Source organism: Dermacentor silvarum, unplaced genomic scaffold, assembly GCF_013339745.2.
Source record: "Dermacentor silvarum isolate Dsil-2018 unplaced genomic scaffold, BIME_Dsil_1.4 Seq372, whole genome shotgun sequence".
In the NCBI taxonomy this organism is placed as follows: Eukaryota; Metazoa; Arthropoda; class Arachnida; order Ixodida; family Ixodidae; genus Dermacentor; species Dermacentor silvarum.
Genome location: NW_023606128.1, coordinates 9093 through 26839, shown reverse-complemented (window position 1 = coordinate 26839; position 17747 = coordinate 9093). Strand labels below are relative to the sequence as shown.

The following is a 17747-nucleotide window of genomic DNA, read 5'->3' as shown; positions in this document are numbered from 1 at the left end:
TTTTTAATCTCATATAGTCATTCGGATGTACCTACAGTGATAGAACTCGAGCCACTAATTTTGGCGCGAATGTAAATTTAGATACGCTGGTTACTGGTTTTCAGAAATACGATAATACACGGCCACTAGAAGCTTTTTTTTTCATTAAACAGAAATTGTTGACCCACAAGGCTAACGCTCATCATATTTTCACGTGGAACATGCCATCTTTATTGCTTTATTCGGCTTCATTATAATGATGTCAATTTATCAATCGACAATTTAGGCACCCTTGTTTAGAAATATATGCAAATTTAGACTCTGTCTAATTGTGTTTCAGTACAGTGCGTCTACAACGTAGGCTTTCCTTGTTTTTTTTTTTCTCCGCCAGATTAAAGTATGATCTGCTTGCTTATTCACGTAAATTTGCAGACAACGCACCTAGTGCTACAAAAACATATACAAGGCTGCGAACACGAGGGTTCGCGCCACTTAACGAGTGGAAATAGCATTCAAAATAAAAATTTACGAGGCAATAAAGTGCTTTGCATTTCTATTTTGTTTTTCATATTCCCCTCCCCAATGTTGAGAAATTTTGCAGCATCCGCGTAGTCTTAAAGCATTTGTCCAAGAACAATATACACTTGAAAGTCTCAGTTTAATTAGTTGGGCTAATTGTGATATAACCTATGGCAGAATATTCAACTAGCTTGAAAATATAACGAAGAAAATTAATGGAAACCAGTAGTAAGTTGCCCTGTGCCTTAGGACACAAAAAAGTTGCAAATTAACTTTTCAGAATTTGTTTGCTACAATTTTATCAATGTACTCTAAGTACTTCTTGAAAACTTATTTAATTTTTGTTTTTCCGTTAAAATGATCATGCCGAAAATCTAGATATTTTTGTGCAGCAACAAAATATTGCCGTCGACTCTGCCTCTAGGCACGTCTTCCGCTCTTTAAAAATGTAACGAGCTCTATCGAAACTCATCTCATTGATTCCCGTTAAGGATAGCTCGAATACCTGAGACAGGCTAATGAATGTTTTTGCAGCGAGTCTCGCACCAATCCAATAGCTTTCAATTTCTTTAGCGCGACTGCAATGCATATATATTTCTAACTCTTTGTCAGGTTGATTCAAATCTGTGATGTCTAGCAACTCATGAAGTGTGCCTTTCGCCGCTATTCCCACCCACCCAAATGTGTTTCTCCTGGTCGATAGGCGGCACCGCTGTCGAAATCATACCGCTACCTCCATCAAACTTCGGGTCGTCCGTCACATGCCTGAGCACGATCACCTCTAGGAATTCGAGGTGTTAATAGGCTGGGAACAATGTGGACAAGAGTTCGTTAGTGTCGCGAAGACGAAAGAATTCCTGCAGAACCCATGTTAAGATGATTATCGAAGTTAATGGGATTGGCATTTACACAATTTAGCGAACAAGAAGCGACACACCGTGTTAGCTAAGACATCTTTGTTTAGAATCCGTAGTGTTTCTCCTCATTTTCTAAAAGGGATGTTTTATTATAGGCTGGTCTACCTTTCTTACGTCAAATTTTAAAGAATTGCCAAATTTCGAAAAAGAAAACTTGGCGTATGGAGCTATGTAGCTCAGCAGCTATAATGATATCGGAATTATGTAAACTGCACCTAATAATACATCGAAAGCGGATAGCAATCATATATCATACACCATCCTGAAATATGCCACTATGTTGTGAATGTTGCATTTGCAAAACCCTTCCGAACATTATAACAAATTCACGTAAGTTTTAAGTTAAAGCAAAAAAATTGTTCGCTTTTGATGCTCCAACGGGTGCAGTTTATAGAAATGCCATATTTGTTTTTAATGGCTGAGTTTCGGATTTGTAAACTTCATACTTCTATTTTTTTTTTTGAAATTTACGAACATCCTGCAATTCTTTGAAAACATTACACTATCTAAACGAAAATTCTATTTGCTGCAGTCTCTGCAATTTAACTTTCCCTCTTAAATGCAACACATTTCATTCAAATCGGTTCAGCGGTTTTCTCATGAAAGCATTCCTGCATTTTACATGTATTTGATAATCCGGCATCGAAGATAGGCCCGAGCTAAAGCTTCCTCTTAAACAATGGATCACGCCAGTTTTATAGGAAACCCATGCAACAGAACCCTGACGTATACGCAAGACCGGGGCCGCAGTGGTGTACAAATAAAAAGTCTGCTCAAGGAAAAAAATATATATTCATCGGAAGCTTCGCGGGAGCCGTTATCTCGATCAGACATCTCTCCAGAATGCGGACGAGCTTTCTGGCGAAGTGTCTAGCAAAACCGTCGATTCGTTGTCAGTAGAGCAAGTAGCTGGCCGTCTTCGAGATAACGCTGATACACAAGCGCGCTCGTTTCTAAGCACCGAGGTGAAGCCACAGCTTCAGGGTGCGTTTCTTTTTATTGCGCTTTCTTTAGTTGTGCGTCATAGCATACGTCATAGCGGGAATTTCGAATTCTTTAAGGTCGATACGCCACGTGGTGGCGAAAAAAGGAAACTGCAGGAAATGTCCCTAATTCCTGGTATTGTTTCTTAAGCATGTGCTGAGAATGGGCAAGAACTGGTCTTTCAAAAAACAAGTTAATCATTTCAATCAAATCCATAAGTGCTGAAAATGTCAAGCTGTGCTGGACAGCATATTTTAACACCACGAGCAGAATATCACCTTTTGAGACTGCAACTTTGTCTTTGACAATTTCACCAAACAGTTCACTTAGCACTCCGCAGGTAGAATCCGAAAAAAAAGGAACTTCTAGTTCTGAGACTTCATCTTGTGCATATGGCTGCATCAAGTCCTCCTCTTGTCCAGATTCCTTGTCTTGAGCATCTGGCTCACTGAAATCCTCCTCTTGTCCAGAATCTTCGTGTTGTGCGTCCGGCTGGCTGAAGTCCTCTTTTTTCAGAAGCTTGGTCTTGTGCATCTTGGTTATGCCCTACCTGTAAGTATATTATTGTTTGTGAGCATACGCTAATATTAAGTAATTTGGAGCCTATTTAAATATGAGTGAGAGGTGATATAATTTGATTTGCTCAGTGCCCTAGAGAAAATTTCAAATGGACAGCTGGTAGTCTATTTGCTTATCGACAACTAATACAGTCAGTTTAGTAATAAATGCATCAAATAGAAAAACCACTCACTCTACATCAAGTATCACAGGAATGCATTTGACCAATTGTAGATAGAATCGAATGGGAACATATTGTATGCTTACCAAGTCGATATTTCCGTGAAGGTCACGTTCGCGCACATTAGTGCTCGAGAATCCAAGATTTATAGCATACGTTGCACGATCTCCTTGGGATTCCATGCAATGTGTGCCGACTGGCGCAGCCGACGCCTCGGCGCTGCATTCTTGGCGCGTCGTTATGCTGTCATCCAGGTTAAGATTGCAGGAAACGCTGTCCGGCTGAAATTTCTGCAGACAGCACGCCATATTTGGTTACTTTTTGGCACTCTACCATTCGGCACACTTCAGTAGAAAGAAAATTTGAATTACCGCTTCTGCATCTGCCATTCGGAGCCGCGCCGATGAATCTGTAGACCTAGGCACGAAGAACTTGGCACCAGGATTGGAGTATTTCTTGTAATGTCCGCGATTCTTGCGTTTTTTCAGCGGTTCCATTATTGTATTGCAAGTCGTGCCACACCACAGGCATAAGGGCCCGGGTACAGCCCGGGTACACTCTAGCCCGGGATTACCTTGCGGGAGCTAATCTTGGCATGTTTACAGCATGTTGGTAAACACGCCACCGATGTCGATGTCGATCTTGGTTTTATCTTTGCATTGGGTCGCTGCTGACATAGTGGGCTCAAATCAGCTTAATGGCGCGGCGGACCCAAAAATACTAATAAATGAACTATTAATAAATAAGTGACATTGTACCTTGCTCCTAAATGTTTTCGTTTATTTTTGCACCTATAGCGCTGTCACCTAACTTCATTTATAACAAACATTGTGTGATTAGTAATTGCTGACAATGTTAAACTGAATTATTATGTTTCAAAAAGTTTATATGGTGGTAAAATTTGAAAGATAACGCAAAATATATATAAAAATGACAACGTTCACACATTTTGCCTTGAAAAGCATAGAAAACAATTTTGTTGTCTAAACGCCATACAGTACGTGGGCCTCTTCGATTATCCGTCTCTGACAGTCCCGGACTGTCGGAAAGACTGCACACGCAACGCTCATTGGCTGAAAGCACCGTCTCGGGCAGTCCGGGACTGTCAGGAACGGATAATCGAAGAGGCCCAGTGTTGCTAACAACACGAATTTCACGTGAGCAAGATAAGAAGAGATTCATCACCACGAGGCCTTTATTAATTCTATGTCTTTCACGAGGCTGACACAATTCTATGCCTATACCTTGATGTGCACTTGTGCTGCTGGTTTTGTGGTATATTGCGCGTGAAGCACGGACGCAGTCACTGAGACAATGATAACGCATGCGTACGTGCGTTATCAGGATGACCGCAGATGTGCGGTCGTTAAAATTGAAGACATCCGAGGGTTCAAGGCAGACGACGACTTCCGGACAACATTTTATAATGTCAAGTGGACCGATAAGGATGGTGAAGCGCACTTTTATCGCGCCAGAATTCTTCTCGTCGGGGGTAAGCTTGCTAACATCTAAACTACAGTTACCCGCCGTGGTTGCTCAGTGGCTATGGTGTTGGGCTGCTGAGCACGAGGTCGCGGGATCGAATCCCGGCCACGGCGGCCACGGCGGCCGCATTTCGATGGGGGCGAAATGCGAAAACACCCGTGTACTTAGATTTAGGTGCACGTTAAAGAACCCCAGGTGGTCCAAATTGCCGGAGTCCCTCACTACGGCGTGCCTCATAATCAGAACTGGTTTTGGCACGTAAAACCCCATAATTTAATTTTTTTAATCTAAACTACAGTTGCAACACTTGTGCGCGCGCGCGTTCGTATTATAGCACGTGTGCGAGTGCTAGTCCGTGCCGGCCTTCATCATGCTGATATATGTTCCTTGTTTGTCTGACTGCATGAAAATAATCAGTGCTTCAGATACTATCAGAACGCAGTGCATTATTTAATATTTCGCATTGCTTCTTCGCACTACTTTCGAGAAAAAAGAAAAAGAAAACGCGATAACGGCACCAAGTCGCCGAGAATTTCCGGGCTGAAATGATTGTGCATGTACACGTTTGATAAGCAATGGTTTTTTTTTGTTGTTGTTGTTGTTCTGGCGGCTTTCACACACGCGCGCACACACAAAACACCTTCACACGATCATGCAACATCGTAGTAATGAAAGCGTCACGAATTAACTTTAACCATGTTGGGAGTTGTGCAAGTTGGTACATGCATGCCGTGACGTATCAAGTGATATCTTTTGAAATAGTTTTCGTTTGAAGGAGCTTAGTTATGCTATTTCAAAAACTATTTCAAAAGTACCCAGACAGCCTCCGCACATGTAGACTGCATTAGTGGTGTATAGCAGCACAGTACTGCATTTGAGTGCCATTGTTCGTTTGGTCTGCTTTGTGCTGCTGAGCTGTGGATATCTTCCCATTGCGAAATTTCATTCAGCCACGTAACCGCAAGAACAGCTGAGGAGTTGGTCACAGGCTATACAGTGTGACCAGCTCACTATTATTTCCCCGAATCTGCAAACCTATTTGACAAATTATTCTCACACCTCCCAAGCAATTAGAATGGATGCTGCTTAGTTCACTTAAATTGGCTTGCAAACACCCCTGACCTGTGTAATGGCTTACACTATGCTGCTGAAAATGCAATCATTTTGTATGAATCCTATTTTTAAATGCTTGTCTAATTTTATGGTGAAGCGCCATATATATAACATGCGAGCATGCTTTCAATTTGAGAACTATAGCTAAAGGATGCTCCATGTTTTGCACACCACTGCAGGCTGCTGGCACAGTATCGGCATTATAATTTCGGTATTGTTTTGTTTCAGAGTCTGAGGATGACCTAAAAACAAAGATGAAAAGTGGGCGAGTCAGAATCCGAAGAATCCTCAGTAGTAGCGATAGTGACAGAAGCGACAAGAAAGTCGCAATGCAGGTAAGCATATTTTTTCTTATAGTGGTGATGTTTCTTTTGCACCTGCAAATGAAGAGTGACGTAATATCCATTTCGTGGCATTTGCTTCTTTTTACAGACAGAGAAAAAAACACGGGAAGGGCCCAGCAATACACTGTTGGACATACTGGCCTCAAAAAAGAAAAAGCTCACGCAGAAAGACCATACAGAACAAAAAACGCAACTGTCAGCAGCCCAGGAAGAAGTGGCCCGCCTTAGCTCGACAGTCAAACATCAGGAGGAAGAGCTTCAAGAGCTGCGGGCTCTAAATAGAGAGCTGCAGCAAAAGCTGCTCCAATCAATGGACTGCATGCAAGGCAAACAGTTTTTTTGTGTGTGCATGAAGAGCACAGTAGAAGAATGAGTAGTAATTAGGTTTTGCCGGCAGTATACTCGATTAATCAAAAATAACCATTGTTCTGATGTGTTTTCATATTTCACTTGGTGCAGCCAATTCATCTCGAGCACCGCAGCTTGCACTGCCACCAGCACAAACAACACACCGTGGGAGATTGTTGCCGGAGCTATTGGCACAGGAGCCGGAGCTGCCTGATACAGTATGCAACTTGTGATTTGTAAGTTCGGGTTGAAGGGTTCATTCTTCCTTCCCTTCAACAAGTGTATAGCTAGCATATTCAGTTCTTGCTGGGTTTTATGTAAACTTGTGATATGTATTCTTTTACAGACTGACACTGGTAGCGGAATCCGAATTGCAAGCTCTGCGTGGAGGCGTATACAGGACAATCCGAAAGATTCGATGTTCGTGAAAGACCTTCTCACAGCAGTGTGGAGCCCAGCAGAGTTGCTTGGCCGGTCTCTGCATGGTAACTGCAAACTAAGAAATTTTGTATAACTTGTTTTAACGTGTTCTCTAATCACCTTTGCATTCTTTTTTGTTCTTTCACTTTGCAGGAAAGCACTGTCCACGCTTTCCTGACCACCCGAGAAAAGTGCCACTGTCGCCGTTGAAAGTGTCGGTGATACGTGGTGAGTGATGAACAGATGAGCCATCATATGTAATACTTCACAGTGTTATTCACTGGGTTTGGCCAGTGAAACTTTAAATAACCTGCTTATTGTATGTGTATTTTTACTTTTGTTTGACAGAATGCTACAAGGAGCGATTGCACAAGAAAGGACTGGTGGCCGACATGATGCCTGGGGCGTTAAAACAGATGAATCACTTCATTGTCAAAAAAATAAGTGAGATCGAGAGGATGGCCAAAAGGTTTGCAAGCTGTTTAATTGCATAGTCACATTTCAGGTCGGAGAGATGAATTTGTAGAAAAATCATTTTGCTTGTGCATGCAGTGCCCACTATGCTGTATGCCCTACAGTACTAGATCATATTCAGCTGCCCACAGAAATTGTCTGCAATTATATTCCCGGTATTTAGAGACCATGTAGCTGTTAGGACATTGTCAGCACTTTTGTCATTAGAGAGCTTTTGCCATATTCTCCACGCGCTACGAATATATTTCATGCACATTCATTTTGCCTTTTATTCCTGCACTGTTTCAATCAGAGCGACCAAGGAGCTGCCATAAGGAAACCATGAGAAGAACCTGCGACTGAACCTACCTGCAGCAGTATTTATTTATTTGTGTAAGTAATGTAGAAACGATGGAATGCAGGCTTTAAGGCGCAAACACCAGGAGAGAAGTAAGTAGACGGACACAACACAGACTTTAGAGCCTTCGTGCATGCTCTGAATGAGCTAAAAATATCGCTTGTTTTGCTTTGTTTCATTAAACTGGGTTCCATCGTTTCTACGTGTAACAACAGGCCCAGCAACACACGCTACTCTTTTGTGTAATAAAGTTTCATTACTGCCTTCGCTTTGTGTACCTTCAAATTTCTTGCCAATTGGTATTGCCCATTGGTGCAATTGGTCATCCCAACCAATTGGTGCCCTTTGGGTACAATTAGTCACTCCAACAAAAAACCAATTGGTCACATTCCAGTTGGTCCAAATGGTCCAATTATGTACTAATTTACGATTGGAATTGTTCCAATTGGTACTAATTGGAAATTTTCCAATTGGAGTCAATTGTTTTTTTTTTTTACTGGGTGGACGTGCGGCCCAGGGAAGTCTGCGCGACATCGAAAGATGGGCGAAATTCTTCCAACAGGCACAGAAGCTGGGAACGCTGGACCGGTGTAAGGTTTTCATAGATGGAGGAGCCAAATACATCTTCAGGCGATGAATCCGACTTCGAAACAGCACTGAGAGTACAGGAGCTGGGCCAGTGCGTTTCATCGGGTGCGTCGACAACTTGTGCGTCTTCGAGGGGTTCCACTCTGCCGAGACATTCCGCTCGCAGCAATGTGACAGTATATGGGGATGGATTGCTAACAAAAATAGCGCTGTCACCATGAGTGATTTGCACTGTCGCAAAGGGCACCAACAATCCTTTCTTAGTGCGAACGCGGTCAGATGGCGAAAGGAGTGCAATTGTGTCGCAGAGACCATCGCAGTACACTAACACAGCCGCTGACGCGTTCGGAGGCACTTGGGTATCATCTGTGACGAGTATCTTGTGCGAAAGCGATGGTCTGTCTGCCGGCGTCATCTCTGAGAACGGCGAGAGTTCTAATTCGGCGGGTGTGCAAATGAATGACGGCGTTGTGGCGGGAGAGAAAATCTCATCCCAAGATGATGTCGTGCGAGCATGCAGGAATGATGATGAATTCGACGGCATACATGGCGTCCCGAATGACGACGCGAGCTGTGCATACTGCTGTTGGGTGAATACTTTAGGCGCTAGCCGTACGAAGGGACAGCCCCGAAAGTTGCGTCGTCACTTTTCGTAGGAAACGGCTAAGTTTGGCGTCCATAACGGATACGGCGGCTCCAGTGTCTATAAGGGCAGATGCGCGAACACCGTCTACAAACACGTCTATCATGTTCGATGGTCTCTCCTGAGGGCTTTCACAGTTCGATAGCGTCGCAGTCCTTGCCTCGTGGACTGCGACGACTAGTTTCCCCGATCTCGTGCGACCTGACGTGGCCGCATCGGCGCCAATGAGCGACGGCGTGGGGACGGCGAACGGCGGGTAGAAGGAGCAGGGCGGAAGGAAGCTGGACGGACCAAACAACGGCAAGACACTCTTGCTCGGTAATCGTATAATTTTTCTCTGCAGGTGTTAGCGTGCGACTTGCATATGCGACCACACGTTCTTCGGAAGTTTGCTGACGTTGCAGAAGAACAGCGCCGATACCATGGCCGCTGGCGTCAGTATGTAGAAGAGTGGGTGCGGTGTTGTCGAAATGACAAAGCACAGGTTCGGACGTGAGGGCACGCTTGAGGGCGTCAAAAGCAGTTTGGCATTCGTCCGACCATACATAGGGAGCTCCAGAAGGAAGTAGTTGATGGAGCGGCGCCGCAATGGTGGCAAAGTTACGTATGAAGCGCCGGAAATACGAGGCTAGGCAAGGGAAGCTACGCAAGTCTGGCGCGTTGAGGCCTGGGGAAGCGCAGGACAGCGGTAATCTTATCGGGGTCAGGTCGAATGCCCTCCTTGCTGACAAGGTGTCCGAGTACTTTAATGGTTTTGCTGGCGAAGTGGCACTTTTTTGTATTCAGCTGAAGGCCAGCAGCAGAGAGCCATGTCAAGACTTCGTCGAGGCGCTGCAAGTGCTGATGGAAGGTCGACGAAAATATGACGATGTCGTCAAGGTAGCATAAGCAAGTCTTCCACTTTAGGCCCCATAGTACGGTGTCAATCATCCGCTCAAATGTGGCGGGAGCATTACACAGGCCGAAAGGCATTACGTTAAATTCGTAAAGTCCATCGGGAGTGGCAAAGGCAGTTTTTTCCTTGTCTTCTTCGTGCATGGGGATCTGCCAGTATCCGGAGCGTAGATCAAGGCTGGTGAAATACTCTGCGCCTTGTAATGAATCTAACGCATCATCGATTCGGGGAAGTGGATATACATCTTTGCGGGTTATTTTGTTCAAGGCACGGTAGTCTACGCAAAATCGCACTGAGCCGTCTTTCTTACGCACCAAAACGACAGGTGACGACCAAGGGCTTGAGGAAGGGCGGATGATGCTTAGTTTCAGCATGTCGGCAACGTGGGTATCGATGATCTGGGGCGCGATCTTGTACGCGTTCCAAAATGGAACGGAGGCGTTCCGTTCCATCGAGCCGCACACGATTGGTCAATTTGAACGTCGCGGTTGAAATTGGCCAATCGTGTGCGGCTCGATGGAACGGAACGCCTCCGTTCCATTTTGGAACGCGTACAAGATCGCGCCCCTGGCGTTCGGCGGAAGAAACACGATATGGCCGCCGGCGCACGATGGAAGTTCCATCTGTGTGTATGCGATGAGCCGTTGCAGAAGTCTGTCCCAGAAGAGGAGAGTGCACGTCGAAGGAGTCTTTATGCTTGGATAACAACGCCAGTAACTCTTCCGTCTGCTGTGGCGTTAGATCAGTGCTGATTGCACTAGCGAGAACAGAAGCAGGGGCTGTCTCTATAGCTGTAGGTGCCTGTGAAACATCAGTAGTCGAGGTAAGCACAGAGACAGGCTGAGTGTCCAAGACGCAAATGACAACAGCGCCTTTAGGAAGAAGTACTGGCTCAGTGGTTGTGTTGAGTACAGCCAAAGTGGCCGTACCGTTGGTGAAGCGAACAAGGCTAGGTGCCAGAGCAATTCCTTTGGATAGGCAACGAGCTGATGGTACAACTAAAACGTCACCACCGGCGATGTCAGAGTTAACTACAAGAAGTTGTTCGCGGCCAGGAGGCACCATACAATCGTCAGCAGTTCGTAAGCGAAGGCGCGGGTCGGGCGCGTCGTCGGAATTGTCGGTCTCGGACAAGTTAACGAGGCGTTGACGGCACGAAATGAAAGCGGACGCCGAAGAGAGAAAGTCCCACCCTAGTATAAGCATGTGAGCACAGGAAGTCAACACTGCGAACTGAATATGGTGGCGAATCCCGTCAATCGAAACTCTAACTGCGCATTGCGCCGATGGCCGAATCACAACATTATTTGCGCCATGTAGAATAGCTCCATTGTAAGGTGTAGTAACCTTGCGTAGACGAGAGCACAAGTCAGCGTGAATAACAGAAATAGCTGCGCCCGTATCAATCAATGCAGTAACGGGTACACCTTATACACACACTAATAAAGTATTGGCCGGGGACACTGGAGGAATTGTAGTCTGTGCGGGCCATGCAGCTTTCTCTCCAAAAACTGCACCAGCTAGTTTTCCGATCGGTAGTCAGGAGTGCGGGAGGCCGGTAGCAGAGGTGATGTCGAGCGTCGGAGAGGGGAAGGCGAGCGGCGGCGCCCTGGACGGTAGTTGCGAGGCTCTTCGGGATTTGGAGGCGGAGTAAAGTGAGCGTTGGGAAAGCCGGCGCTGGTAGGGACTTGGAAGAGGCAACGGGTCTCGCTCGTAAACATCGTAACCACGGCGTTCGTCCTGTTGTCGTCTTCGACAAAAGCGCGATATGTGCCCGCGAATACCGCAGTAATAACAAATGGGGCGGGGCGAAGGCCGGGTAGAGTAATATGCTGTGGCAGGTGCACGAGGTGCCAGAGTCGCCAGATGGTTGGGAGTAGCAGGAGCAGGAGGCGTTGTCTGAACGGACGCTGGTTGCATAGCCGCAACCTGAGCATACGAGGGCGCCGGCGAAGGAGGGGCACAGCCCACAGTGCAGGTCATGGAGGACAGCTCCTCTTTGATGATGTCGCACAGGCCAGGAACCGAAGGTTGCGGCTGAAGAACGGGATGACTGCGCAGGCCGTACACTTGGAGCTCCTCGCGTATGAGAGTCCGAATCAGGACACGCAGGTCCGTATCCGAGGAAGGAGGCGTGTCACAGGCGACAGGTTGTAAACGGATGGCCTGCAGGGCGTCCAGATGCTGGCAAGTCGCGATAACATCGTTAACGGTATTTGGATTCTTGATGGCCAGTGCGTTGAAGGCGACGTGGGCAATGCCCTTGAGGATATGACGAACACGATCAGATTCAGTCATGGCTCCGTCAACCCGGCGACAAAGGGCGAGGACGTCCTCGATATAAGAGGTGTATGTTTCCCCGGGAAGTTGCATGCGTGCATCAAGCTTTTTCTTGGCTACCTCAGAGCGGACGTTTGGGGCACCGAAAATTTGCCGAAGCTGGTGTCTGAAAGCCGCCCAGTCAGGGAAGGAGCCCTCATGGTTAAGAAACCAAGTCCTGGCAACGTCAGTGAGGTAGAATGCGACGCTCCGAAGCTTGTGAGAATCATCCCACCGGTTAGACTCACTCACTCGGTCATAACTGTCCAGCCAGTCGTCAACGTCCTCACTAGGAAGGCCAGCGAACATGGTGGGATCGCGCTGCCGCGTGCTGACGGTCCATGAAGGAACGGCCGGTGGGGCAGAGACGGTGGCGCTGGGGGATCCTGGTGGATCTTCTTGGGGCATGGTGGCGGAAAGGCGGGGCAAGCGGCGACCGGAACGAAGCTCCAGGGAAACTCGAAGTCGTAGAGGACCAAGGGATCGAGAGCACTCTCCACCACTTGCGAGACAGCTGTTCAACCTCGACGGTTTATTATGCAGGCCGCGCGCTGAAGTGAATGGCGCTGGCCATGATGATGAGTATATACAGATGAAGAAGGTGAAGGGGTAATATAATGCTCACAATATATATATATATATATATATATATATATATATATATAACTGCTCTTTATGAAAGAATACTTTATTAATACAACACTAAAAGCGTGATTTCATGTGCGGGTAATTCTGGCATCTGGCACTGTTTGGAATATCCCCGGATTGTGCGTTAATTTACGTACGATATAATCTAAGAAATTTCATACCTTCTTCGAATTATACCTGTTCCCTAATTCGGATTTTGAGGAGGCCAGAACTGAGCATGCAGGTGCGATGTCCACAGGGTCTGCTGGGTTCTCCAAATACACGCCCACTCCTTTAGGAAAGCGCATTTTAAGGAAATCAAACTTGTCGCGCACACCCCTGCTAAGCTTTTGCAACGACCACTGACGAAGCGCAGTGAAGAGAATTGAAGCTTGCAGCCTGATAGAATCTTCGGGGATACATTAATGAGAACGCACATATTTGACAAACAATGAACGACAACTTCAAACGAACGGATTAACAAGGCTTCCAAAGAAATAATACGTCACCAACTATACGGACGCATACATACAAACATACCATATACGCATATAAACCATATTAAAATGATCCACAAAATTAAAAACCCGCACTTTTCACTCAACTTCGGGTCATACACAAGAATTTATATATATATACTGGACGGTGCGCCATCATGTCAAACGAAACGTGGCCAATTTCACTCCCAATTTCACAACCAATTTTCACTACAGTCTTCCGCGTGGCCAATTAATTAAGGCGGTTGGCTGTACCATAATAAAATGCACATTTCAAGTTTCGCAAGTGATAGGTTAATGATTTAACTCCTGCTTTTCTGGGAACAGGCTTACACCGACATTTGTTATCTTTTTACTTTTCATGGGCTTGGATAGGGGCAAAGAAAAAGGGAGTGAACGAGAGACATCCTAAAGTCGGGGCACTGAGACGTGCTAATGCAAGGGCTCTCGACGTAGAAAAAGCACCGACAAAAAGAGTCTCGGAAGTCACAAGCTTCCAGAAAATTTTGTTTCAAGGCAACAAAAGGAAACAGAAGCCGACAAAGCTGTTTTTTTTTTCCTAACCGACGTTTCGGCCCCCACACGTACGGGAGCCGAATTCATTTAATTTTTTTATTGTTTTAGTCTTGCTTTTTTTACCCTTTTAGCCTTGTTCACAGTCCTCAACAAGGCTCCCGTGTACGTGTGGGCTTAAATGACCGCCAGGAAAAAAAATTACTCCATCTCCCGCTAAAGGGAACCATGTGTGGATGCGAAGCAGCGGGGAGATGGTTAGTTTGAGCAGGAGATGGTTTCGCGGCAGCGGCCCAAGCGCTCATCGCGGCGCTGCACAGGAGATAGAATGAGGCGCGCGCGCTCTGTCATTTTCATACCGCGGAACTACCGTGGCGCCGCCAGCGGAGTATGCAGCTTGAGCGGGAGATGGTTTCGCGGCAGCGGCCCGAGCGCTCATCGCGGCGCTGCACAGGAGAGAGAATGAGGCGCGCGCGCTCCGTCATTTTCATACCGCGGAACTACCGTGGCGCCCCTAGCAGAGTATGCAGCTGTCGCACCATCTGTCGTCCGCGCGGCTCCGGATTCCTAGAGGAGAGAAAGGGGGAGCGTAGGAGAGGAGAAAAAGGGGAGGGGACGCGCATGCGCTGTGGGGTGTGGCACGCGGGCGCCGCTCCGTACAGGATTCCTAGAGAGAACGGGGGGGGGGGAGCGTAGGAGAGGAGAGAGAGGGGGAGGGGACGCGCATGCGCTGTGGTGGTGTGGGACACCAAGGGAGGGACGGACAGAGCCGCCGGCAAGAAATGCTTCGCATTTAAAAATGTTCGCCTTGGTCGGCGTCTGTTTCCTGCTTTTGCCATGATTCTTCCCGACACGACGAGATTTAGGCAGACCCTCGACTTCGTTTGTGAACTAGGCTCCCGGGGGCTGAAACGTTAGTTAGGAAAAAATCATGAGCCATTCCACTGAGTGAAGGTGGATGACCAGTGAAGCTGTTAATTTACCACACGACACAGAGGTGAGACAGAATGGGGTGGCTGTGTATAGTTACCGATCGTAGTGGATCTTAGTCGTTGTATCTCTCGACCAGACGAGATTTTGTCAGATCCTCGACTTCAGAATTTTGTGTGTTGTTTGTTGAAGGAAGGGAGCACCCTTTAACTAGTGAAAGGGCGTCGCTAGCCTCACGGGTGGTGGGAGGGGAGAAGAGGGGGGGAGGTCGGAACAGCTTTGAGGATGGGGGCATGCCCCCACGCATAGAGTTTCTAAATATGAAACTCTATGCCCCCACGGATGTAGAACCTGTGGAGGCGACTGCCCCTACTGCCAGGCGCGGATCCAGGGGGGATGTCCGGATGTCCTGACCCCCCCCCCCCCCTCAGATTTCTGCATCGCCCCCTCGCTGACAGGGGGATGGCCCTGTCGCAAAAAAAAAATATGACCACCAGCATTCTTCAAAACTATTTTCGCGAGTACCAGTGATATCAGCCATGTAGAAGTAAAGCTAGCTCGCTCACAAGCTTTGTTGTATTCCGTTGGGGTGCGGTGTCGCGAAGTTGCCGTAATTATTGTTTCTCATGAACACCTTGGACCTCCTGGCGCCGGCGGTGCCTTACAGGCCCTTACTCGTCCCGTCGGTGGCGTCGAATGAACGAGGGGACGCCCCTTTTGCCAAGCACGCAAATTTCCGCGCGAGCGCCTTCACGCCTGATCAACTTGGGGTGTCACACCCTTGGGGTGTCATCGGTTGCCTCATTGGCTATCATCGGTTCCGCGACCAACCTGCTTAATGAAAGAGATCACTTGCTGAAGTGTTCATATACAGGGTTTGTCCGAAAAGTAATGTCAGTGATTATATTGTGAAGCGACTATACGTCGCAGCGCGCTAAGACCAGTTGGGATTGGTGGAGGGGAAAGTTAGCTTACGCACGCGGGGTCGCTCAGTCGTCTGCGACCATCTGGAGAGTAAGGACAAGGTTTTTCGTCAACTCATTTTCATTTACCGTGCAAGCCGTAATGCAGCGCTCGTTGGAACGAAGGATTGCCATCGAGTTTTGTGTGAAACTCGGCAAGTCTGCAGTGGAAACTTTTCTTGTGATAAAGACAGCTTTTGGTGATAATTGTTGGTCAGAACGTCAAGTTTACCGGGGGCACAAGGTCTCTTTAGAGGGTTGTGAAGACGTCAGTGATGAAGCCCGCGCTGTACCGCCATCAACGACCATCACCGACGAAAATGTGACGCGCGAGAGAGATCTTTTGTACTCAGACCATCGTTTGAGTGTCCGTTTAGTGGCGCAGACAGTAAACATTCCAAGAAGTACCGTTCACGAGATTTTGACTAATAACTTTCTAATGCGAAAAGTGTGCGCGAAGATCTTGCGCAAAATGTTAATGGACGACCAACAATCGAGTCGAGTTGAAACGTGTCAGGAGGTTTGGGACTTGTGCGAAAGTAACCCCCACGTTTTGGACAATGTCATCACAGGTGACAAGACTTGGGTGTTTGAATACGACCCCGAAACAAAAAGTCAAAGTGCCAAATGGCACAGCTCGGCGTCCGCTCGCCCCAAGAAGGTCAGAATTAGCAAGTCAAAGGTCGACCAAGACCATGCTGATTGTGTTCTGTCACATCAGTGGCCTTGTCCACCATGAGTTTGTACCCCATGGCACAACCGTGAACGCCAAATTCTACGTGAAAGTGCTCAAGCGACTCAAAGGAAGGATTCATCGCACCTGGCCTGATATCGGGGGCGATTGAAAACTTCACCAGGACAACGCGCCATACAGCCTGCACAGCCTTCCTAGTGACTCGCTTCCTGGCCGATTGAAAGATGCCAACGATTCCCCAGCCGCCCAACAGTCCTGACGTGGCTCTCCCAGGCTTCTTCTTCGTTCTGCGCTTGAAAATTCACATGAAAGGACATCATTTCGCGACAGTTGGCAAAGTCGAAGAGGCTTGCACCAAGGCTCTAAAGGACATTCTTAAGGAGGCCTACCGTGACACCTTCGATGGTTGGAAATCTTGCTAGAAGCAATGTAACCACGCAGGAGGAGCCTATTTTGAAACATATTATTGTCTTGTACCCATCTGATCAATAATTTCTTTTTAATCGACTCACTGACATTACTTTTCGGACAAACCCTGTATAAATAATAACAACTAACAGCTAAGCTAAGAACTACGCATGGACAACTTTTTTTAACTGTAGCGCTCTTTGTGATCACAGTTACATCAGAGTCCTTCAATTCTTCCCTGGTTACACGTTGACAATATCCAGTACGAGCACAGTACCGTTTGTACGCTACAAGTTTTTCATTGTAACTTCGCAGTTTTATTGCCGTACATTAAGCACAGTTGGGTCAAAGCCGCTGGATCCGTTTATCTGAGTGGGCGTTCGCGCGGAGCGGGGCGAAGTCTCGAGCAGCGGCTGCGAAGTGGGGGAGCGTGACGTCAGCGGCCCACGCCAGCGCGCGGGCCAAGGATGGCGTCACGTGGTTAGAGAAACGGGAGCAGATGCGCGCCTTGTGTAAAAGGATGGCGTCGCGTGGGAAACAAAACATGAAGACACTCGCTCGCGCTCTCGGCTACTACACCACATCGTTCTTCTTGTAGGTGGCGTCGTGAGACTTCATACGCGGTGATTCGCATATCGTAAAAAACCAGCGTAGTGGTTGCCGCGTTGGAGCTCCAAAGCAAACGAAGGTGTTTCAGCCGAACACAAAGAATCTCCTTAAGGAAAACAAGGTGTCCCAACAGAACTCCAAAGACGGACCCGTGCTTACGCATTTATAACGAACCTGCAACAGATCATCCCAAATTTTATTTTAGAAAACAATACAAGCTAGATATACCGGGTCTTTTAAGCATTCTGTTTTTCTTAAAATTAGGCACTGGGAGGCACGTGAAGACCACCTGCGCAAATAAGTTATGTGGCCAGGGGGACACAAAGTGAGATGATAATTATTGCTGTCAGCAGCCGAATAGACTAAAATTGAATAATTAACTTTTTATTGACTGCAGTAAGAA

At 47.1% G+C, this 17747-nt stretch overlaps 1 protein-coding gene and 1 long non-coding RNA gene across 4 annotated transcripts; one reads left to right on the top strand and one right to left on the bottom strand.

The window, feature by feature from the left end:
• Positions 1-2546: 2546 nt before the first annotated feature.
• On the bottom strand, positions 2547-3678 carry LOC125941814 (uncharacterized). Its single transcript, XR_007464631.1, has 3 exons — positions 3510-3678; positions 3225-3428; positions 2547-2949 (listed from the first exon to the last, which is right to left on the bottom strand). It is a non-coding gene; the product is annotated as an uncharacterized LOC125941814 (long non-coding RNA).
• Positions 3679-4289: 611 nt separating this feature from the next.
• On the top strand, positions 4290-8144 carry LOC119435004 (BEN domain-containing protein 5). Of its 3 annotated transcripts, XM_049659661.1 has the most exons (7): positions 4290-4630; positions 5965-6071; positions 6169-6646; positions 6775-6913; positions 7002-7076; positions 7197-7317; positions 7615-8144. In XM_049659661.1, the coding sequence occupies exons 3-7, from the start codon at positions 6512-6514 to the stop codon at positions 7634-7636; spliced, it is 492 nt and encodes a 163-aa protein (XP_049515618.1). In that variant the 5' UTR covers positions 4290-4630; positions 5965-6071; positions 6169-6511; the 3' UTR covers positions 7637-8144. The 3 variants fall into 3 exon arrangements, with proteins under 3 accessions (XP_049515618.1, XP_049515617.1, XP_049515616.1); XM_049659660.1 differs by having other exon boundaries at positions 7197-7995; XM_049659659.1 differs by having other exon boundaries at positions 6169-7989.
• Positions 8145-17747: the final 9603 nt, after the last annotated feature.